Genomic DNA, 23904 nt, shown 5'->3' with positions numbered 1-23904 from the left:
CCTTGCGCAGGGAGCCGGCGGCGCGCCCGGGCTGTGTCGCGCGCGGGGGACGGGGCGGGGAGCCGGAGGAGGCGGGGGCAGAGGTGGAGGAAGCCGGAAGTGGATCGGGCCCGGGTTGGTTCGGGCGTTGCGGGTTTGTGGCCTGGGATCGCTCGGACCGTGGCAGCTGAGGAGCCCGTGACGGGACGGAGCGACGCCATCCCGGCACTGAGGCCTGCTGACCGGTGAGGATCAAGAGTCGGTGAGGGGTGGGTCCTCTCTGGACACAAGTCGCACCCCAGATCGCTGTTCCCAGATCCCGGGTCCCCGATCCCTGCGGCCCAGCCTGGTCCTCCGCCCCTCGGCACCCTCTGGCCAAGACTCCTAGGCCGGGTCTCTCTTCCACCAGTAACAGATAACTCCGCCCCAGCCCCCCTCCCCACTCTGCTCTGCCAAGATCCAGCGGGCCCCCAGCCCTCTCCGGGTCATCATCCTGCACCTCCGCAGCCCCACTCCAGGGACCCTGTCCCCGCCCCCCGAACCTCTGCAGCTCTCCTGTCTCTACTCTGCCCTCGGTCCCACCCCCATCCTCCGGTGTCAGCCCTGACAGCCTTGCGCCAGCCTCGCCTCTGCGAGCCCAGTGCGTTGCTCTCCTTCCCCCGGACAGGCAGGCTCTGTGCGCTCGGCGGAGGTCGGCGGCGACCAGCAGCGACCGCGGAGCGACGGCGGGCGGGCCCGGGCATGTACGCCCCCGGAGGCGCAGGGCTGCCTGGCGGGCGCCGGCGGAGGAACCCGGGAGGCAGCGCTCTGCCCAAGCAGCCGGAGCGTAGCCTGGCCTCGGCCCTGCCGGGTGCCCTGTCCATCACCGCGCTGTGCACTGCCCTCGCCGAGCCTGCCTGGCTGCACATCCACGGTGGCACCTGTTCCCGCCAGGAGCTGGGGGTCTCCGACGTGCTGGGCTCCGTGCACCCGGACCTGCTGAAAGGTGAGGGCGCTGCGCGCCGGCCCTCTTCTTTCCGGACGACAGGGCCTCCTCGGTAGGGTGCCGGCTGGAGCTGAGTTAGCCTGGGGCAGGCACTTGGTTGAAGGAAACAGCCCCATTCCTGTCTGGTGTTCATGCCCACCAGGTGGCTCTGTTTGGGGTCCAGCCCCTCATTAATTCTGATGTTATTCAGCCAAGCACCCACTCCTCAACGCCGTGCTAATCTGGACTGCTATTTTAGGCTTCTGCCGGGCGAAGGGCGCCGTATATGGAGAGAAGATAAGGGTGCTAGGCATCACAATTAGCTGTCTCCTTCTGAGGAGCCTCTGGGATACAGGAAGGTTTCTTTGGGACAGCCTGATTGATGGAGAAAGAGGAACTTTTAAATATGGCTGGATTTTAAAAGATGTTTTTGAGTTGTACAGTAATTTGATTGTTGTTAGAGACAAAGGGGGTCTATGGTATTTTCAATAACCAGAAGTCAGTTCCATTGCCACCCTCAGTAAAACAATAGGAATTTGGCTCTTGGAGCCCTCACAAGTGTGCCCGAATGAGGTAAGTTTGCTTTGTTCGTCATCCTGCTTCTCAGCCAGGGAGGCAGAGGAAAGGGGAAAGGGACCATGGTCTTTACTGGACCCAGGGGAGGCCTGTAGCTCATCCTGCCCACCCTGTCTGTAGTAATGAAGGTAAAGGCTGTGTGGTGTGGGGGGCAGGATGGCACTGCCTGGCTTTTACAGGGAAAATGGTCAGTGGATTCCAAATAACCCTTAGTAACAGCGGAGCTCATTCCCCGCAAGGCCTTTTGAACCATTCTTGAATGCTTTCTCCCTGTGCCACTCCCTGGCTGTAATTCATTCCAGATGTTTACTGCCCCATGTATCAAAAGCCCATCCTGTTAGATAGCTTCACGTTGCCTTTTTACGGATTCAGGCTCTGGGATTTGGTGAAAAGGTCAAGTTTTCCTTTGGAGAACTTGGATCATATATACCACTTATGCAGGTTGCGGCTGAAAAACTGTATCCTTGTGGCCTAATCTTGTCTTTCTCTGAGAGTTCTTTTGCTGTTTTGCATTTCTCTTGAGTCTTTGAAGCTTTAGGATGATTTTGTGGAGAACAGATTGGGGGCTTCTGGTTTGTTTCTAGATTTCACCTTGATGATAGCTTTCTCTGCGTTAGCTCATTACGAGCAAAATTATCCACACGATGGAGGCTGTGTGACATGCAGCTTTTTCTGTGGCGTGTAGCTGATGGCAGAAAGCCCATCAAGCTTGAGTTGAGTCTGGATGGTTTTTCCCTTAGCGCGTTCCCCTGCACTTGCCTTTTTTTGAGGAACAGCTGCCACCTTTCCACCGCTTCACCCAGACCTTGGCAGTTGATCCCCTGGTGGTCAGTGTTTCAGGGGCTTGGTGTCATTTCCAAACTGGTAGAGAGTTCACGATGCTTCTCCATTTCAGGTCATTCCTAGGGAGGCACGTAAAATTCATGCCATGAGGGGAGGGGCCATCTGATCCCATGTCCTCATTCCAAAGGTCCAGGAAACTGGTGTCTCAGAGAGGTGAAGTGATCTCTCCAAGGCCACACAGCTGGGAGTGGCATAGCTGAGTGTCCCTCACCGTTGACTCCAGTTTAAAGGGACGCCGTCTCGTTTATGTTTTTTAACCTTTGCTTTACTTCAGCCGTCATAAGGAATGATGACCTCACGATCGTTCAGTCCACTCTGGCATGCCTCGTGGTCAAAGCCGTGTCAAAAATAAGAATAAATTCTTGGTGCAGTTCTCCTTTGTTTACACATATATTTACCTTTTCTGAGAAATTATCCAAGCCAGGTTTTGCTTTTATAAAGCACGTTGCCTTCCCCTTTACATTATGCCTGTTCGTGTGTTTAGGGATCTTAACCCATGAATAGTTTCGGCCTGGTTTTCCTTGGCCATCTTCTTGGCCATTGCAAGCTGGGAACACTTGGTGTCCATTAATAAAGGCGTTGACAGTGGTACCTCATGAGCTACCACAGAAGAAGGCGAGGAATCCAAAGGTCCCTGGTTCTCTTCTTCTTCCTCTTTGTACCAGTTGGTTTTTTGGTGCCCAGCGGGCCTTCAGATGTACACCATTCTGTAGGACCGTGCTGAGCCTCAGGGCCTGGCAGATATCCTAGCATGGAAGCCTGGGATATTCCCCATCTCAGGAGGGAGAAGAGCTGTGGGGTACAGATCCGGTGCCTGTAGATGCTTCCAGAGGGAGAACAGACTCTGCCAGGTCTCTGCAGGCGACAGGGAGTGGCCAGGGTCAGCAGGCTTTGGGACGGTGTCTTCCCATTTCTTGGCCCCCTGCCTGAGTGCCAGGCATTGTGCTAAGCCCACTTCACGCCTGGCTGTAGTGTCTCCTAAACAACATCTTTATTTGGTGGAGACTGTCATCACCCCACCCCCCGTCCCAACACACACACACACACACACACGTCTCAGGCTCAGGGAGGTCAGGTCACTTGCTCAGGGACACACAGCTGATCTAAATGGCGTGGACTCCACTCTCACCACTGTACCTTAGCGCACACTGGGCTTCTTTCTCCTTCCATCAGAGCTGTCCCAGGCCTCTTATTTCCCCATTCTAGTTGAGTTTTTAATCACAAGCCTAGGCAAAGCTGCGGCTTTTTGTTCCTCATCGCCTTACGGTGGTGAGCTGAGGCAAAGCCACTCATCCTCCCGCTGTCATTCCCAGAGCCCTTGAAGGCTTTAACAAATGCCTTTGGCTTAAAAGATCCACCAGAATTCTGCCACTCCCCTGCTCCTCACAAAGCTCTTCTTCAGTCTGGGCCTGGTGGGGGGCGGCGGGCAGAGATGTGCCCAGGCCGATAGTGGCCCCCAGCAGGGGAGCCCAGGGAATCACTCCTTCTGAGCCCCAGTCCCTCTCTGCCTCTCAAGCGTGCCCAGCAAAGGGCATCAGGGACCACAGCCTCAGGAAGCATCTCTGGAGAATCAGGGAGTTTAGGATGCGAAGTCAGGGGAATCACGGTTGACAGCAAGCCACAGGAAGATCAAGGGCCTTCCAGGAAGGGCCGGAGTGTCTGAGGGGTGGTGACCGATGCAGCTGGCGTTTCCCGATCCCGTGGGGCCTGTCCTCAGAGCCAGCTGGGCTAGGACCATTGGTACCTGTGGGATGACCCAGCCAGGCACTGGAGGGCCCTCTTGGAGTCTTGTGTCAGAAGCCTTGGTTGGAAAAAAAAGTCACACCGGGGAGTGGCTGCGCAGGTCGGTGCTGGAAGGACTGGGGGCCCCGGGGACGTGCCTCTGACTCAGGGACTCCAGTGAGGGGGGAAATAGGAGAAGGGAACTGGCCAGAAGCCACTTTAAGCGTCCTGCCTGCAGCCTCTTTGGGTCAGGAGGGGTGAGAGCCATGGGCAGGTGGACAGGAAGAGCCAGGGCCTTCAAAACAAATCCAGCCCAGTGACTTACCAATGACCTTGGGCAAAGTCAGTTCCTTGGGATCCTATTACACAGCAGCTGCCTTCTTCCCCAGTGACTGGAGGGGACAGTCAAGCAATAGTTACCAAAATAAACAGGCCACAGCACAGCTGGAGGGTAGGATGCATTCTGTCTTACTGGAGTGTAGTGGATGCACCACTGTTTCGGTTGTTTTAAACAATTTTTGTTTGTTTGTTTGACTGGGCCACACGGCTTGTGGGATCCTAGTTCCCCGACCGCGGATCAAACCTGGGCCCCCAGCAGTGCAGCACAGAGAGTGCTAACCACTGGACCACCAGGGAATTCCCTGCACCACTGGTTTGAGTTTAAAATTAGGACCCTGCTCCATGTGCCATTTCTCTCCACAAATAAAATAACACACACGTAACATCTGAGGATTTTGCTTCTCTCTGGCAGCCCTCTCAGTGGAGCAGGTATTCATTGCCCTCCCTGCATACTGATGTCTGACAGGGAGGAAAGAAAGGGACCTTGAGATCCCGACCCCAGGAGAGTCTGAGCTGGGTTCTAAGCGTGTCAGGGATAACGCTGCCTGTCTTCCCTGTGTGCTCTGAGACCGCTGTGGGATGTAGTGCAGGCTCCTGGGCTATCTATTAGCATCACTCCAAGGAACGTCCCCACTTGGCTTCCCGCTGAGCCTGAAGGTTTGCTCAGAGCTTTGGAGTAGAGAAAGGCAGAAGGCGTCACGTAGACACGAAACCTGTTTGAATTGTGGGTCCAAAGCCCCTTCTCGGTACTGCATCATCACCCTGGTGGCACAGGTCCTCAGTCTGGCATTAGTGGGCTCCTCCTTTGGCCCACACTGGCTGACGTGTGTGGACGGGGCAGCCTCGGTGTAAGGAGGAAAGGCACGCCAGAGAAGAGACACTGCTGTGGCCGCCCAGCGCAGGGGGAGTGGGGCGGCTCATCCCCTGCACTTTGTGTTTTGACCCTCCCCACGCACCCCTGTGCAGGCGGGGCAGGCGTTATAGCTTCCCTTTTACAGGGTGAGCACAGAGGCCAAGGGCATTCAGTGACTTGCTCAAGGTGACATGTAATCTGTGGGAGGGCTAGGATTGGGTGCCCAGTCCAGTGACTTCTGCTTTTAAGAGCCAGACTCTGATGACTGCAGAAGCTCAGACCACACCCAGCAGATTTTGCCCAATAATTCCCAGTATGAGCTCCTTTCAAACCTTCTAAGGTTTGCTTAACGACCCAAACCTTTTCTGCCTAGAAGAGATTTCATGCTTCCAGCTGTTCCCTTAGTGAGCTAGCCGCTGCTGGCGCTGACGATGGCTCATGGCTCGGCCAGCATTCAGAGCCACTTTTGACCTTTCATTCAAATACAGCTCTTTAGGATTTGATTGATTAGCTCCATGGAGGAAAAATTAAAACGGCTAACTCCGGTGCTGGGTGATAGGGAGCATCATGATGCAAGGGAGGCTGACCCGGCTTTGGAGTCTAGCTCTGTGCCATGTGACCTGCAGGAAGTCACTTAACCTCCCGGAGCCTCCAGTTCCTCGTCTGAACCATGTGATGAATCCCCCAGGGTGGAGTGAGGCTTAACTAAGATAACGTCTGCCCCATCTGCGTGCACAGGCAGGAATACCTGGAGGGGCACACAAGAAACTGCCAACAATGTTTGTCTCTTGGGAGGGGCAGCTGGACATCTGTGCAAGTCTTCCTTATTACTAAGATAAGTGTATTCTGAAACATAAGACACATAGAAGTGTATCCAGTGGATGTATGTTTTAAAGGATGATAACCAAATGAACATCCTATACTCACTTATGCAGCCAAAGATAGTATCTTTGAAGCCCTGTGTGTTACATTTTTCAGTTAAAACTAGTTGCTAAATTAAAACTGAGTTGAGGGCTTCCCTGGTGGTGCAGTGGTTAAGAATCCGCCTGCCAACGCAGAGGGCACGGGTTCGAGCCCTGATCTGGGAAGATCTCACATGCCACGGAGCACCTAAGCCTGTGCGCCACAACTACTGAGCCTGTGCTCTAGAGCCCGCGAGCCACAAATACTGAGCCCGCGTGCCACAACTACTGTGGCCCGCGCACCTAGAGCCTGTGCTTCTCAACAAGAGAAGCCACTGCAATGAGAAGCCCAAGCACCGCAACAAAGAGTAGCCCCCGCTCTCAACAACTAGAGAAAACCCGCGTGCAGCAGCGAAGACCCAATGCAGCCAAAAATTAAATAAATAAATAAATTAATTAATTAAAAAAAACAACACTGAGTTGACTTTAAGTACTCCAATTAAAGCATCACTCAGAGGGCCTGGTCACGTTGAGTAATGCTGGAGGAATCTGAACACGGCCTGCTGCAGAGCGGAGTGTGATGTAAGCCCCTATACCCTGTCACTCGCAGGTTATTCTTGGAAGCACTAGTAGAACACGTTCGTCCTGCCCCATCCCTGCCACGTGCCACGTGGACCCCAGAAGAACTGTCTCAGAGACCTTTCAGCAATATTCAGAATGCAGCCGGGAAACAGCCCCCGTCTCCAGGAGCTTTGGCTTCAGAGAGGCCCTGTGGGTTTTTAGACCCCGTCAGGCCCGCAGGGCCGGATTAAATGGAGGCTGGACCTGGTAGCTGGCAGAGCTAATGCACAGACAAGCCTCCTCGCAGCAGGCGATCACTCAGGCTGGATGACTGGGCCCCAAAACAGATGGTTAACTGACAAGAGAGTGACAGGTAGCTCTGAAGCCAGATCAAGGCGTATGAATCATGTGTGGGCTCAGGCAACATCTGCCTGGTGAATTCTGAGCCTGAGCAGACAAGGAGTGCATGCTATCACAAAGGCCCAGGGCCTCTGCATATCTGGTCTGGTTTTTCCGTGTGGGAGGCTGCGCCCTCTGTCCAGGACCCCATGATGTCGATCAGTGTCGGTTGGTTTGAGTCTGCTTTGTTGATCTCAGGTGCCCTCCCCAGGTTTTTGGACTCTTCTTCATCAGTTCACCTCCCTCTAGGTCCAGGATCAGTGTTTCTTGGGGTGTAGGGCTTAGGCCCCCTGCGCTGCTGGTAAAAATCCAGATTCCTTAGGCCCTGCTCCAGACCAAGAGCTCAGAATCTCTGGAGCTTGGGAACATGCTCTCAACCAGCACCCTGGGGATTCTCCTGTGCACAGGAGAGTGATAACCACTGTCCAACAGCCTCTCAGCCTGAGATCAAAACTCAGGAATGCCCAGCAGGGCAGGCTCCTGAGGAGAACTTTCAGCCAATAAAGCTTGTGGTTCCCCACCTCCAAAAAACAAAAAAACAAAAAAACAAAAAAAAGCTCGGGAAAGGAGCCTACAGTGTAAGTCCTGCCAGCCCTTTTCACATTGTCCCAAATCACTTGGTGACCCATGGCCTAAATAAAAGAAGAATTTGCGAGTGGCTGAATAGAGGAAGTTAAGGCCTATTTCCTACTTTTTATCAAAGCTTAAAATGGTATCTTTTGGGGCCAGCCTTTATTCTGTCTGTGTGTTTCTAGAACTATGGCAGTTTGCGTAGATATCAAAGGGAACCGGCAGTGTGGTCTAGATGGAATTTAAAAAAAAAAAAAAAAGAAAAAAGGAAAGAATGGTGTTAAAGTCCTAGAGGGAAATGTAGGTTGCTGGATGTGTCTGGTGTGTAGTTGTCATCCTGGTATCTTTCACTATGACCCTGGGGGCTCTTTACTCTTTGAATGTTGGGTCTCCTGTTTTAGTATCTTCCTTTTGCTTGGTTCATTCCCTCATTTTGGTAGAGCGAGCACCCCCCAATGGCTTTGCCCTCATTTCAGAAGGCATTTGGGGCTGTCAGTTTCTGAGCCTTTCAGGCTTTTGTGGTGTAAACCTAGCTGCTTCTTACCTTTTCCCATTTCCAGCTTATACTTCAGTTTATCTATTCTGTCAAGTCAGTTCTAGTTCTGAGTCCCGTTACCCCCCAGTTTCCAGAATTTTGTTTTGCCCTTCTTCTCTTTGTGTGGGTTTATGTCTTAATTTTTTTTTTCTTTTGTTCTAGTAGGGCTCGGGGAGGGAGCAAAGATAAATGTGGAGGTCCAGTCTACCAGCTTTCCCCATCTCTTTAGCCCTGTCCTGTAATTACAAGGTTCTCTAAACTGCTTCAGCTTCGTTTTGAACAAAAGCGCTGTGAATGAGTGACTGGATAGAGAATGGACTTGAATGGGCCTCCGGCCTTCGTCCCTTTGGCTTTTCCTGCCAGCCCAAAGCATGCTTTAGCAGAATGGGTTAACGTGTCTGATTAACTGTCAGGATCCTTAAAAATGGTTAGGGGAGGGTGGCAAGTGCAGTTAACCCTTGAACAACCGTGGGGTTAGGGATGCTGACCCTCCCAGCAGTTGAAAATCTGTGTATAATTTGTGTAACTTATAGTTGGCCCTCCGGATCCGTGGTTCCACACTGCAGATTTAACCAACCCCGATCGTGTAGTACCGTAGTGTTTACTATTGAAAAAGAAGTCCACACGTAAGTGGGCCCTCACCGTTCAAACCCCACGCTGTTCAAGCGTCAACCGCACACTGAAGTGGAGCCCAGCACTTGGACTAGTCTTGTTGGAAAGGGAGGAAGGACTCGAGGCACACGGGAACAGTGACCCAGGGGTCCTGTCTTCAAATAGGGAGGCTCCTCCACCCCCTCTGCAGCCCCGCTGGGAGTGGGAGCTGAGACCACGCCCCCCTGCAGTCCTCCCCTGGCTCACCGGCCTGTGGGGGGTGGGGGGGGGCTTCCTGCCCCAGGGTGCTGCCTGGGAGCCTGAGGATCTGCTCCTCCCCCGACAGATTTCTGCATGAATCCCCAGACAGTCCTGCTCCTGCGGGTCATCGCAGCCTTCTGCTTCCTGGGCATCCTGTGTAGTCTCTCCGCCTTCCTTCTGGATGTCTTTGGGCCCAAGCATCCAGCCCTGAAGATCACCCGTCGCTATGCCTTCGCCCACATCCTCACAGGTAAGCTCGGGCTACTCCCAGTCGGGGAGGAACTGCCACAGGGTAGGGGTGGCATCCTGTCTGGAGTTGCAGGTGGGGGCGAAGGGGTGTCATGAGCAGACACTGTTCCCGATGCTCATTTCAGCTCTAGCCTTTCACAGAGCACTGGTGTGTGAGAGCAGCTTGCTTCCATCATTTGCATGTATGCCTGCCAGGACCACAAACCCACTCCGCTGAGCTGTAGGGAGAGAATATTGTTAGGATTTACATCATGGCTCTCTAAGAACAGGATGTGAAGCTCAGCCAGGCTCATGGGGCCTGGAAGGAGCAAGGGAGGAGCTACAGTGTCTCACTGTGTCTCCCTGGAGTACATGGTCTCAGATTCTCTCTCCTCTCCCTTCCCGCTTCCCTGCAGGCCAGGTTTCTCTGCCCATACGAGGCTTCTCTCCTCCCTCGTGATGGGGCTGCTGTGTTGATTTGACCTAGGGTATCAGCGACTCCAACTCCCAAACTGCACGACCTTGTCTATTCCTCTCGAAGCACCCAATGACTTTTAGCAGCCCTAGTATCCCAATTCCAAAATCTTTTTTTTAAAATATTTATTTATTTGGCTGCGCCGGGTCCTAGTTGTGGCATGTGGGATCTTCATTGCCATGTGTGGGATCTTTAGTTGTGGCACACGGGATCTAGTTCCCTGACCAGGGATCGAACCCGGGCCCCCTGCATTGGGAGTGCAGAGTCTTAATCTCTGGACCACCAGGGAAGTCCCCTGTTCCAAATTCTTAAGACAGAGAGAATCTAGTTGGCCCGGCTGGGGTCAGGCCTCTGTCCCCTGCCTTGGCCACAAGAGCTCCCCCTTGCAGTGTCTGGGGCCAGGCAGGTTCTCTGAAAATGGGGTTTGGGTAGAGAGACTGCAGTAGATTCCTCAAGCATCCCGGCTGCGGGGTGCCTGCTAACCCCCTTTCTCTGCTCTCCCTCTGTCCCCCAGTCCTGCAGTGCGCCACCGTCATCGGATTTTCTTACTGGGCTTCCGAACTCATCCTGGCCCAGCAGCAGCAACATAAGAAGTACCACGGTTCCCAGGTTTATGTCACCTTTGCTGTTAGCTTCTACCTGGTGGCAGGCGCGGGCGGGGCCTCAATCCTGGCCACAGCAGCCAACCTCCTGCGCCACTACCCCACGGAGGAAGAGGAGCAGGCGCTGGAGCTTCTCTCGGAGATGGAGGAGAACGAGCCCTACCCGGCAGAGTACGAGGTCATCAACCAGTTCCAGCCGCCCCCGGCCTACACGCCCTAGTGCCAGCCGTGGGCCCTCTTCCTTGGCAGCCCTCCCCACTCTGCAGCGCCCTCCACACCCAGAGGTGCTCCTTTCCCCAGCAGGCCTCACCGGGAGGATCCTGATCATCTCCACCAACCTTCCCCGGGAGAGACTCTGCCTTTAGCGTTGTTCGTGGATCCCCGCTCTCAGAACCCGGGGTTCACTGGTTTTAGATAACGGCACTGTTTCCCTTCTCTCCACCCCCACCTCGTTCCACGGTCACTCATCATTACCAACCAGGGATGGTCGTACACGTTTCCCCCCTTCGTGGGCCCTATCTCTGAGGCTGAGACTTTCCTTGGGGAGCCGTTGACAGTGGATGGTCCCCGCTAGAAGAGGCGTCCACGGGGCGCAAGGGAAGGGGGACCATGCCCTGCGGGCTCGCCTCATAGCTGTCCACGTGCGCCCCACAGCGTAGCTCTGGGCTGAGCCCTGCCCTTGCCCCTTCTGGGAGCGCCCAGTACCGGGCTGCCCACTCTGTGGAATTCTCTGCACTTTAGTCTTTGGACCGCCTGTCACGTGTGTTCTGGCTCTGCAGGGAGAAGGGGTGGCTGCTGGGAAGCAGAGCACGTGCTCTCCCCGACCCGTCCCTGCCTGGTGGCCAGCGCCCCGGCGTGAGCCTGAGGCCCCCCGGAAAGGATCAGTGTGCAGGGGGCCAAATCTCCCCAGCCCTGTCACCTTTTAAAATGTGAGTGGTTTTAAAAGGGAAAAACAAAACTGAGCAACAACACCAATACTCGCTTCTTAAACTAGCGACAAGACTGTCCTCGGCGTCCTTCAGCTATTTATCCCGTCCCGTCTGGCCCTGCAATGTCTGGGGCCCGCAGGCCCTTCCAGCCCCCGGTAGCTCCTCCCCGAATCCCTCCCGGCAGAATGCAGCCCTCCTCCCTCGCTCCCTCCTCCCAGTGACCACGGCTCCCTGCGGCCTTCCTGTGGAACCCAGAGCCACATCGGCCTGGCTGGCTGGCCAGCGTGGTGCTCCTCAGGACCGCGGCACTGAGACGTAACCTGGCCTCCGTGCAGGAACAGGGGCCGCAGCAGGGCAGGGAGCCCGCCGCTCTCCACGTAGGAACTGCGACCAGGGGGGCCCTGCTGCATGAGGTGTCGGAACCCCCTGTCAGGCGAGCGGCCCTGGCTGTGCCCTTCAGGCTCAGTGTGTCCCCTAGACTGTGAGCTGGGGCAGCAGCTTGCTGCGTGCCCCTCTCCCCTTCTCGAATGTACTCTGGTCGTACAGTGCGCTACCGGCTTTTTCTTGCCCGGCCATCACTCCGGCTGTTCTGTAGGCCACACGTGGCTCTGGATCGGCTGAGTTTTCTGCCCTGAGATAGGGGGCATAAAATGGGAGAAACCGCAGAGACCTATGGTGTGGATCCAAATGGCCAAGATTCTTCGGAATCAGTGTCCAGTGTTAAGCCGAAAAGCAGATGGATCCCCGTGTCCTTCACAGGCGATAGACAGAGTAAGACTGGAGAACGGACACCATTGTTGACCTGTGGCTAGACAGGGACTATCATGTCCCTTGTCCTTCTTTGGCCAGCCTGCCTGAGGATGTCTGGACAGACGCCTGTGTCGGTGGTGAAGGCCATGTCTGCGCCTGAGTGAGCGGCCACGTGGGGTTCACTGTGATGCCAAAGTGTGTCCCATGGTGACTCTCACACTCTTCTAGACTCTTCTCTTAGGCAAGAAAGACTGCCGTGTGATACCTGAGCACAAAGCCGAGGAGCTAAATTAAGTCTTGACTTGCTGTAGAGTCTATGTTTGGCAGATTTCCAGGGTGCAGCCAGCTCTCTCTGACCCTGGGGGTCTGAGCAGGCGGACCAGGAGACCGGGCACCAAACACGCATGCCAAAGTGACCGGTCATCTCACGAGGACCCAGACATGACCCTGTGGACCGTTCCGCGTGGTTCGGAACCCACTTTTTATTAGCTACCCATGCCTCTGGGCTTTCTTTCTCTTTTCCCCTGCCCTCCTGACACTGATAGTTTGTCACATAAACTCCCTTGGTTGTGTTCCTTTTTTTTTCTAGAAAAAAAATTAAAAGCAAAACAAAACAGAAAAAACCGAAACCACAAATAAGAATGTAAATGCCAATGGCTCCCTGTCCTTTTTCTGTCGCAGCTTCCCTGAGTTGGTTCATTCCCTTCCTCTTAGAGACGCAGGAGAAATTGAGGAAGTGTGGATGTAATTTTTAGAAAGTTAGAAGGGACTTGAGTGTGCATGCTCCATGCAAGGCATTTGCACCTAAATGGTCCTCCTAATCCTGACAACTTCCGCACCGAGGTCCCGAGCTGGGAGCCATAGGTGCCTCCGCCCATGTCCTTGACTTCAGACCCTGAGCTCTTGCCTCTGCATCCCGTGAGCTGCAGGAGAGAGCGTGGCTTCTGAACTCCAGCCCTTGCGTGGAGAGAAATAGACTTCTGCAGGGCCAGGACTTGCAGAAGAAGTTGCACTTCCTTTTGAAGCCACGGGGAATGATCACTGACTTCCAGGGAGAGGTGTGTGAGTGCAAACGGCTCCAGGAGCGTAACCAATGTCAACGCCTCCAGCAGTCACCCACGTTCCCTTCGTCCACTCACACCTTCAGCCGACACGCTGGGCCCCAGTGTGCATCACAGTGAAAGAGCTCAGGGCTCCCTTGGAGGAGCAGCCCACTTGGGCGTTCTTTTTTTATTGCCAGGAAGAGTACGTGTCTTTCTCGGGAGCTGGGAATGGGTTCGCTCTCTCATTTCATTTCATTTCAGACCTTTACGAAAGGCGCCTTGTGTACAAAGCACCGTTTAGGCACCGTGAGAGAAATGTGATGACCTTCAGGGGCCCTGTCTCCAAAGATTTCATATTCTTAGCCCGGGAGATGGACTCGACCACAGAAAGGTAGAGTGAAGTAAGCGGTCTACTGGACAGCTGGGGAAAGTGCTGCGCCCAGAGGGGAGGCTGGTTCCTACCTCAGGGATTACGAGAGGCTTCCTGGACGAGGCAGCTTAGTGTAAGAGGGCGTTTGGAAGTGGGGTGAGGGGACTGCCTGCTGAGGGAAAGCAAGAGCAGAAGCACTCCTGGCGGCCAGGACGTGGTGAGAGAAGAGGTGAGAAAGGCAAGGGGGCCCCGTTTGAGGAACTAGAAGAAGCCATGGAAAGCCCTGGAGGGATTGTGAGAAGAGAAAGGAGGGTTTATTTGAATGACTGGCGACTGAAGGAGGGTCAGCCTGGTGTCCAGTGGAAGAGTCTGAGGGTGTGTGGAGCGGGGGATGGGTGGGAAGTGGCGTGGAGGCCCGGACCCCGAAGAGCAGGCCCAGTTGGCCCCCAGGGCCTGGAGTCTCAGCCAGGTGACTGAGTAGGGAACCCAGGAGCCCCCGTTCCTGCTGACCCATCACGCGACGGGAGGCGGAGCCAGAGCCGCAGGCCTAGTGGGCCGCACGCATGAGAAGACTCGGGATGTGAGGGGCCGCAGGGGCAGAACCTCGGGGAACAGAGGAAGAGGTGGTTGTGTCTTGGGGGCGAGCAGTTTTCTCAAGATCACTAGAGAACCTTTTCAGCTGACATCTCGCCCACAGCTGTCCATGCTCTCAGCCACTAAATTAATGGGTCACAAAGCTCTGTCCCCACAAAGGACCTACCGATCCCGCTGTCAGGAAGGCAGAAACCTGACAAAAGGCAGTTGATGCCCCTTGAGACTGTAGGCTCAGCCTTGAGACAGGAAGGCTTCATGGAGACGGAGACACTTAATATGGGCCTTGAAGAATGGCTTTCCTGAGAGAACGATGTTGTCAGTGGAAAGGGACGGGCTTTAGGGAACACCGAGCTGGTGTTTTGAGCAGTGATGACACCCACTGGAGGGGGGTGATTAGGTGGATGGACCCAGCCTGTGTGGGTCTGGAATGTCACAAAGTTATTGTCAGCACACAGTTGCAAGATACGGAACTCTTAACACAGAGCCATCTTAATTAAATGGAATTTACTGGTTCCCATAACTGAAAAGGTGACTTGGCTAGATCTTGGGACTCAAACAATCTGCTCCTTGACTCAGGCAGTCTCTCTCCAAAGGTGGTGAAGATGGCCCCCGGCAGCCCCAGGCTGACACTAACCTCTTGTTTAAGGACCAGGATGGGTCTCTTTCGCCCAGCTGAGATCATGTCCCTTTCCCTAAACTGTGGCCAAGGACTTGGAGCTTCATCCTATCGCCGGGGGGATGTGGATGGTTACACATGGGGTCTTGGATTCAGAGATGGCGCCACCAGCGTTGGTTGGGATATGTGAGCACGAGGGCGAGGTCTACACCAGTCAGAGATCCTTGCTGGCGCGAGCCTACGAGATGGAGATGGGATGCCTGAAATCTCCCCCTCAGCCCTCCTCACTGTGACAATAGGACACGTGGCCACCAACCAGCTCTGCTCTCTTGCAGAAGCTCCGTGTGTCCTTCCTTTCTTGGAACGGGACTGGGCCTTGAAATCAGGCTTGCCCACCTTCAGATGGGCAAACTGGGCCTTGAGTACCCTGGCCCTGTCCTCAGGAATTGTGTCTTTTCCTTCTCTCTTACATTTGCCCCTTTCTTCCAGCTCCATTCCCGGGCCCACCCAGCTTCTGACTTTCCCGTCTTTCTTCTTTTCTACTTTGAGCTCAGTGCTTCCCTTGAGTAGTGCTTGGCACCCCTGAAGACACTGCCTGCAGGCATCCTGGCTGTTTGGGGGAACCACCCACCTAAACCCAGTCCCACCCCGCAGTCTCCATCTGGAAGTCAGCCCAGTGGGATGGGGAGGGAGCAGGCCCCAGCGCACGAGCAGAAGGCAGCGAGGCTGATGCCACGTGCCAGCATTAGGGTACGTTTTTGCATTAATTCCTCAGAACTGAAATTTCTTCTGTTCTTGGAGTGATGCCTTCTTCACCACATGTTCAGTAGCTAACATACGTCTCTATGGTGGGTTTCCTTCCCCCAACCTTGGACCTACGTACTTCAGAAAGATGTTGAGAATTTGGAGAGAGTCCAGGTAAGCATTCTACGTGGATGAAAGATTGGGAGAAAAGTAAACAGCTCTAGAGAAAAGGATGGAATAGCAATCTGAAACGTGTGAGGAGATAGTTACCAACAAGGTGTGACCTTTAAAAGGCACTGCTCCCTGGGACTCAGTTTCCTCATCTGTAAAGGAGGGGCTGACCTGGCTGACTTTAAAGTTCCTGCCGTCCCTAATCTCCAGCTACCTGAGAGGGGGATCCCACCCTCCAGATCCACTCTGAGGGATCAAGAAGGAATGACTTTGAATTTATTTTAAGCATTAAAAAATTTATTTATTTATTTATTTATTTGGCTGCATCGGGTCTTAGTTGTGCCATGCAGGATCTTTCATTGCGGCACACGGGCTCAGTAGTTGAGGTTCATGGGCTCTCTAGTTGTGGCGCGCGGGCTTAGTTGCCCTGCGGCATGTGGGATCTTAGTTCCCCTGACCAGGGAGCGAACCCGCATGCCCTGTGTTGGAAGGCGGATTCTTAACCACTGGACCACCAGGGAAGTCCCTATTTTAAGCATTTAAAAAACAACTTTGTGGGCCTCCCTGGTGGCGCAGTGGTTGAGAGTCCGCCTGCCGATGCAGGGGATACGGGTTCGTGCCCCGGTCCGGGAGGATCCCATATGCCGCGGAGCGGCTGGGCCCGTGAGCCATGGCCGCTGAGCCTGCGCATCCGGAGCCTGTGCTCCGCAAGGGGAGAGGCCACAACAGTGAGAGGCCCGCGTACCGCAAAAAAAAAAAAAAAAAAAAAAACAACTTTGTTTTGAAAAAAATTTGTACTTGCTAAAAAGTTGCAAGAATGGGACAATGAATTCCCATATACCTTCCCATACAGATTTACCAACTGTTAACATTTTGTCACATTTATTTTTATTAAGATATAATTCACCTACCATGAAATGCACCCTTGTGAAGTATAATTCAGTGGTTTTTAATATATTCACAAGGTTGGGCAGCCATCACCACTAATTCCAGAACACTTTTCTCACCCCCCAGAGAAACCTGTGCCCCTCAGCAGTCACTCCCCATTCCTGTCCCTGCCCCAGCCCCTTACAGTCACTAATCTATCTTCTGTCTCAATTGATTTGCCTATTCTGGGCATTTCCTTTAAATGGACTATGTGGCATTTTGTATCTGGCTTCTATCACTTAGCAATATGTTTTCAAGCCTCATCCGTGTTGTAATATGTATCAGTCCTCCATTGATTTTTATGGCTAAAATCCCACAATAGGTATATACCACATTTTGTTTATCCATTCATCAGGTGATGGACATGTATGTTGTTTCTGCTTTTTGGCTATTGTGAAAAATGCTGCCATGAACACTTCTTTTTTTTTTTTGGCTGCACCACATGGCATGAGGGATCTTAGTTCCCAACCAGGGATCGAACCCGTGCCCCAGCAGTGGAAGGGCGGAGTCTTAACCACTGGACTGCCAGCGAAGTCCCAGCCATGAACATTTCTGTCTTTGTGTGAACATATGTTTTCAGTCCTCCTGGGTATATGTCCAAGAGAGGAATTGCTGGGTCATGGTGACTCTAATTTTATGTTCCTCTCAGCAATGTATGAGGTTTCCAATTTCTCCATATTCTCGCCAACACTTGTTTTCCTTCTCTATGTTGAAACCTCTTTTCTGATCTTACCTAAGTTGAAAAATGACTAAAAACACAAATTGGTCATGCAAGAAAGGAATTTACTGGCTTAGGACCAGAAAAGTCAAGTAATGCAGTGAATTCAGGAGCTCCACAGGTGCCCCCTGACCACTTCACTCTTTCAGCTCCACTCCTGGAAGCTGGCTCCATTTCCCAGCCAGGCTTTTCCCTAATGGTGATACAGGGGCTACTTAGCTTCAGGCTTTCCTCAGAGCACTAATTTCAACTGAAAACAGAGCAAGCTCTCTTTCCCTGCAGTTTACAAATGTCCCAGGGTTCACTCTGATTTGACCAACTTGGGACTGACCTTGTTCCTGAATGAGTCCCTCCGGTTAGGGGGACTGGATGCCCTGACTGGCTTGGTCTAGGGTCATTGTCAACAGCCCCCCCCCCCCATGCTGGGAATAGAATCACTTGGATGAGAGGAGGGAGTGGGTATGGGAGGTGTGGTCCCATGAAAAGGAAATTAAAGTACTTTCACTAAAAGAAGGGAAAACGGAGGCTGAGCAGCTGAGACAGTGTTTCCCAGAAATGGAGAGGATGCCGGGCTTGTGAAGCCTCACACGCTAAGCTTTCCCCTCCCCCGCAGGGTCGGGGCTCCCCTCGCTGGTGCCCTGACAGAGCCTTGTCTAACACCCCCATTAGCACACTCATGACATGGCCTCGTCGTTGTTTGTTTCCAGGTCTGTCTCCTCAAGTTACTCTCTTCTTTCTTCTGTCTCAGCTGATCTCCAGTGTCTTCTCTTCGATCTTCTCAGCTGGGAAGGGAAGGAAATAAGATAGTTACCAAATAATGGAAGGTCACTCTAGAGATACGCCAAAAAGTGCAATGGGAATTCAGAGAAGGGCAAGACTGAAGGGGTCAGGAAAGCTGTTCTAAGGTCTCTTTAAGGGTCTGAGAAATAAAGGAGTTGCCACAGAGGCCAAAACATCCCCTTGATTATTGGTAGAGAGGCTGGGTTGGTGGACATAGTTTTAGGTCTGTTCGCTAAGTGGGCTGCTAATATGAATCCCATAGTGACGCCGATTAACCCACCCAGTCGTGGCCACACGAGACCAGAGAAAGCCTCCCCTGACCCTTGACCCCTGTGGAGGTAGAGCCCACCTCGGCAAGAAGAGTGGGATTCTACCCTGCAGGCAGCTCAGCCCCAAGAGGACTGAGGGGTGGAGGGGTGGCGTTGGCCTATGCATGACCAGTCCCCGCACACCGCCACCAGAATGGTCATCTTTTACTTTCTTCGAGACAAAGCAAATAAAGAGCGGTAGAGAGAGGACAGGAGTATTACACCTAGTGGAATTCCTTGCACGTGGAAGGAAATGGGTAAGGTTTCCAAAGGTGGAAATGGCCTTATGGAAGGCGGCATTTAAGATGGGTCTACCTGGGTCCCAAGCAGAAGGGACTGGAGAGGCTTCAGGCCAACACCCTTAGGTGCAGTTTCTAGTTGCCCCTTTGTCTCATGGCCCTAATGACTGCCCTGCTGCTTGCCTCCTGGCTGGGCTGCTCTAGTGCAGCACCTCTAGACCCTGGTACTTGGGTTTTGGCTTGCTTGTACATGGTTGTGCGTCTCTGTACCCGAAGATCCTATCCCACTCCTACGCTGCAATGAGTGGTCCATTGCCAGGTGCACAGCCCCTGCTGTCGAGCTTCTTCCCGCTGTGAACTGGGCCAGGCTGAAGATGAGAGTAACCTGAGCTGAGTCAGAAAAGCACTGACTGCAGGGAAGGAAGGAAGCAATAGGAGTCATGTACCACTTCACCCCTGTGGGCTCCAGGCCCTCCACTGTCCAGTTGGGAAAACAGGTGCAGTTCTCGCCTACATGAGGCAGGGAAGCCGCTCCAGAAGCGGGGTCGGTGGAGGCTGCCCGAACATGATTCGCACCCGGGATTTTGATCTAGTTCTGGGAAGAGTTGATCTGAGGTGTCTTAGGTCTTGCAGTAACATATACAGCCCCATCCTTCAGGATAAAAACAGATGCTTCCATGAATTGTTTTTAGGTTATGAAGTAGGAGGAAATTGCCTGCTATGAAGAGGTTTCACGTACTCATGAGTAAGTGGATGAATATGGTAAACACTTGCCATTCTGAATAACAGATGGATAGAGCTTTGGGTTTACACACCCTTGTGAAGGGACGAGAAGGCAATTACTGCTATCTTTTTTCCTGATGGTTGGAGCCCAGGGGTCGTGTCAGACTCAAGCAAATTACTTTCCAAGTTTTTGGGAAAAAGGGACTAAGGCATAGGCATCAAAGCTGACCCTAATTCACTTACACTGGGTCCATTTAACCCTCTGGGGAATGCCTGTCCTCAGGTGTAATGCCTGAGAAATGGTTTCTATACATGACATTGCTAAGCCAATAAAGAGGTGCTTCGTTATCTCTCTGCCAGATCCCGAAACTGGGAGAGAGGATGTCCAGTTCAGGACCTGGAATCTGCAGGCCCTAAGAAAGGGCAGAACAGAGGGTGAGGGCATGTGCTAAGGGGCACCAGAGAAGGACAGCTGGAGGTGGGAGTGTGCAGTGCCCCTAGCACTTTCCAGGCAGAGAGCGGGCCTGTGACCTAACTCCCAGGACCAGCTCTGTGGGCAGGCATACTCTATTGAGCTCGATGACAGAGCCTGATTCAGGCTGGGTTCCCTGGGCAGCAGACTTGGCCATGGAGATGAGTGTGTGGTATTGGGGGTGCTCTCAGGTTCCACACCTATGGAGGAAGGGATGGAAGCAGGCTTGGTCAGGTGGAGAAGGTGAGGTGCCAAGTAGTCTTGACAAAGGCCTCAGCCGACCCCACAGAGAGTTCTGAAACTGGGACGGCCTTTTGACTTGTCGTGAGTTGGGGTGAGGGGACCAGGCCTTTACACCACAGCTTCAGCCAGTCATTGGATGCATGCTGTCCCCAGAGAGGAGGCTGTGACTTTGGGTGAGGAAGCTCAGTTCCTAAAGAGGGCTGATAACTGAGGGCTGTCTTCCAGCAATCCTCCCAGAAGCGAGAGGCAGAAGCCCTTCTGTCATGAAGGTCCACCTGGGTTGCAGATCCTGGTGTCTGCTACTCCCTTATGCCACTCAGATCCACTTCTTTGTATAAGTTCTGGGAGCAGCTCTGCTTTTTCTGGAGGAAACTGATGGCTAATGGGACGAACCATAGCCTCCACCACAGCAGCTGGTCTTGAGGCCCCAACTGATACTCATCACCTCCCCCCTCTACTATCCTTTTCGATTCTTCTCACCCGCAGGAAGCACCTCTGCAGAGCCCCTGGTCACCACGCCCCTTTTAGGTCATGGCTGCTGCACTCGTCTATTTACCATCAAAAGTGAGCAAGGGTGTAACAAAGAGACACCCAGCTGGATCGTCTGCTGGCCAGACGTCTTCCTTTTTGCTCCCATTGTGAAACTGCAGCCTGGCTCTTCCTGAGGATCAGGGTCAGTTGTTGCTGCCAGGATGGTGACTCCTGCCTGCCTGCTGGCCCCTCGGCTCAGACTGCCTGGTGGCAGCTGTGAATGAGGTCAATGGGACTTTCGCTGCATCTCCGGATGGAAATATTTCCTCTTTGGGAACCAGGACCTCAAACCCCTCAAAGCTCAGAGTTGTGGTGACATAAATACCCCAATGGGATCACTGGGATTAATGGTAAATGGAGCCACTCCTACTTCCACCCCTTGGTTCCTGGACCTGTTTATTCTTCCTATTGGGACATAGCACCATACTGATTTTTTTTGACGTGGACCGTTTTTAAAATCTTCATTGAATTTGTTACAATATTGCTTCTGTTTTATGTTTTGGATTTTTTTTTTTTTTTTTTTTTTTTTTTTTGGCCATGAGGCATGTGGGATCTCAGCTCCCCGACCAGGGGTCAAACCCGCACCCACTGCATTGGAAGGTGAAGTCTTAAACCCTGGACTGTCAGGGAAGTCTCTTGATTGTTGACAGAGTATAAACTGTGTTCTGGAAGATGATGCCCACCCTTAGTTGGTAGCATCTCTGTGTTGGCACCTCAGCTGTGCCTTCATAGGCTACTCCTTCTCTCTGTTCAGGCTGGCGTCCTTTAGATGGTACAGAATGTGGTAGGGCCAGTGGCTCCCATGGTCATGTGCCACTGTCACGCCTCCTTTGCTGTGCAATGGGCCCTTTGGTCTCATTCGATGTTATGTGGGACCGTGTGTCAATGTGTCAGACATTCAGTAAACACTCAAGATAGTGGTGCTGGCTGAGGCCCGGCGGGCAAAAAAGGCAAACCATACCCGGAACGCAGCAACTCCAATCAAAATAAATTGCTGCCATTTCCAGGATGGAAGGTATCCAGTGTAGTCAGCTTGTCATCAAGTGGCTGGCCGTTGTCTGTGAGGAATACTGCCATTTTGGGGGCTCAGCATTGGTTTCATTGCTGGCAGACTGGACATTCAGCAGTGGCAGTAGCTACATCACCCTTTGTGAAGGGGAGCCCATGCTCTTGGGTCCATGTGTTGTTCTCATCCCGGCCACCGGGGCTACTCCATTCATTGCTAGTACTGAGGTGGCTCATAGCATCTGGCTGATATCAATTGGTGAGTCATTCTTCCTACTTGGTTGTTTAGTACCTCTTTCACGGTAGGTGCTCTCTGATGGGCATCTGTACACTTCTCGCCCAAACACATAATCCATCCACATACCTCTATCCCAGACCTCCGTGTCCTTGATCTTCTTTCTCCTTCTTTCTCCAGGTTCCTGAGCAACCAGCCAAGCCATCTGCTAGTGCTCTGAGTCCATATATATTCCAACCTTGCCTACATTTCTGTTCACAAAGTGTGAGAGGATTTATTCATTGGGAGAATTTCCCTTGCCATTGTCAAGATCACCCTAGGGTGGGGCTCTAGTGCAGCCACAGTTCATTTTCAGCTTGCACCCACACACCACTTTGACCTATGAGCAAATCAAGCTTTGCTTTTTTTCCTCCTTTGTCACCTGGTCATGAAGGGACCCAACCTCCTATGCAGCCGTAGGTGTGAGCTGAGGGAGAGGTATCAGTGCATAAATGCTAGGTGACATGGATGTCTAGGCCATCTGCTTGTGTGGCTTACTGTGCCCCTGGCCCTGCTCATCCCAATTCTGTATGTACCACTTCTTACTATAGATTATTGTTGGGCCTACTCAACTTTATGTTTTGGTGGGTCTAATAGGCAGAACCCAACTTATATAAGACAAGCTCATAATGAAGAATTTTGGATCAACTCAAAAATATACAAAGAGAATAAAGTTTTTCAACATTGTTCTGGGGTTACACAAACAAAACAAAGCTTGTTGATAATGGATTGGAAGAGAAGTTAAGCTAGAGTGTACTGTTAGGGTGTGAACAACCAAGTGGTAGAGAGAATGGTGTAGAAGAAATGGATTTTGAAAATTCTAAAGCGGAATTTATAGGTAGGTACAGAAATGGAGACAGCAAGCATGTTTGTGTCATCTTTTTTTTTTTTGCGGTATGTGGGCCTCTCACTGTTGTGGCCTCTCCCGTTGAGGAGCACAGGCTCCGGATGCACAGGCCCAGCGGCCATGGCTCACGGGCCCAGCCGCTCCGCGGCATGTGGAATCCTCCCAGACCGGGGCACGAACCCGTTTCCCCTGCATCGGCAGGCGGACTCTCAACCACTGCGCCACCAGGGAAGCCCTATGTCATCTTTTGAAAAACAAAATCATAGCTGTAAAAGGAAGGATAGGGGGTGGTAACTGGAAAGAGGAAGAGTTAAGGTCTCTTTTTTTCCCAAAGCTTTTCTGAGGATGAACTTGACTGTGTTTACGTACTGAGGGGAAAGAAGCAATGGAGATGCGGAAAAATGGCGGAATTAGAGGGGCTCAGCTGGAGTACCTGAGAATTCATTTTGGTAAACAGAACAAAACAAAAACAGAAAACAAAACAAAGGAACAAGCAGAAGTGCTAAGTTCCTTTAAATCAAAGGAAGCAGGACTGTAGGAAAATTCAACCTTTCCCGTGTTGGGCTGCACCCCGCAGGCCTACAAGGCCTGTGCTTGCCAAGCTTCAAGACCGAAGAAGGAGCCTGGAGTCAGAAAGAGACATCAATGGTTTAATGGATGGGGGGAACTTACACGTCTGAAGCAAGGTCCTGGAGCGACACCCCACCACGTGCCGTGCATATGGCAGGACATGGTGGCAGTCTTTGCTCCCAAGGGGAAGGGGAGATTTCCAGTTATAGGGGAAATGACATCAGGTTGGCTCATTAGTTACGAGGGAAACCAGCAGAGGGGCACGCCCCTTACCATCCTTCTGAAAAGCTATCATTAGCTGGGGCCTGGGGCAAGTAAGTAGGAAGGTCAATCAGGTCAGTAGGGTGTAGGTGACGCAAGCACTGGTTGGGCAGGGGATGTACAGAGAGCAAGAGAACAGCCATCCTGAGTGGCCTGACCATACACCCTCACACCCCGTTCCGGCCATCCTACCATCATTGAGAAAAGCATCAGATACTATTTTCTGTGATATACATTTCTCCTTATTTCAAGGGAAAATAAACATCAATACCAATCCCAGAGTAAAATCAGACAGTCTGGAGAGATCTAAATTTCAGTTCCCAGTAAAGCATTTTTTTGGAAACATCTTTTATTCAGAACATATAAAATTGCTCAAACAGGTACATTAA

The 23904-nt window shown here is 52.6% G+C and overlaps 1 protein-coding gene across 2 annotated transcripts; it reads left to right on the top strand.

Annotated features, from left to right (window-relative positions):
* Positions 1 to 93: 93 nt before the first annotated feature.
* Positions 94 to 12817, top strand: TMEM127 (transmembrane protein 127). Of its 2 annotated transcripts, XM_081253626.1 has the most exons (4): positions 94 to 224; positions 647 to 964; positions 9181 to 9345; positions 10313 to 12817. In XM_081253626.1, exons 2-4 carry the CDS (start codon positions 721 to 723, stop codon positions 10618 to 10620), a joined length of 717 nt encoding a protein of 238 aa, XP_081109752.1. In that variant the 5' UTR covers positions 94 to 224; positions 647 to 720; the 3' UTR covers positions 10621 to 12817. The 2 variants fall into 2 exon arrangements, with proteins under 2 accessions (XP_081109752.1, XP_081109753.1); XM_081253627.1 differs by lacking the exon at positions 94 to 224 and having other exon boundaries at positions 233 to 964.
* Positions 12818 to 23904: the final 11087 nt, after the last annotated feature.

Source organism: Mesoplodon bidens (assembly GCF_964165515.1).
Source record: "Mesoplodon bidens genome assembly, chromosome: 14".
NCBI lineage: Eukaryota > Metazoa > Chordata > Mammalia > Artiodactyla > Ziphiidae > Mesoplodon > Mesoplodon bidens.
This window is presented reverse-complemented; position numbering and strand designations above follow the sequence as displayed.

What these genes read in the sequence shown, in the direction of transcription:
- TMEM127 (XM_081253626.1), top strand. Translation starts at nt 721, where the DNA reads ATGTACGCCCCCGGAGGCGCAGGGCTGCCTGGCGGGCGCCGGCGGAGG. An exon ending in GCACCCGGACCTGCTGAAAG is followed by an intron (nt 965 to 9,180) that starts GTGAGGGCGCTG and finishes CTCCCCCGACAG; the next exon opens with ATTTCTGCATGAATCCCCAG. An exon ending in CTTCGCCCACATCCTCACAG is followed by an intron (nt 9,346 to 10,312) that starts GTAAGCTCGGGC and finishes TCTGTCCCCCAG; the next exon opens with TCCTGCAGTGCGCCACCGTC.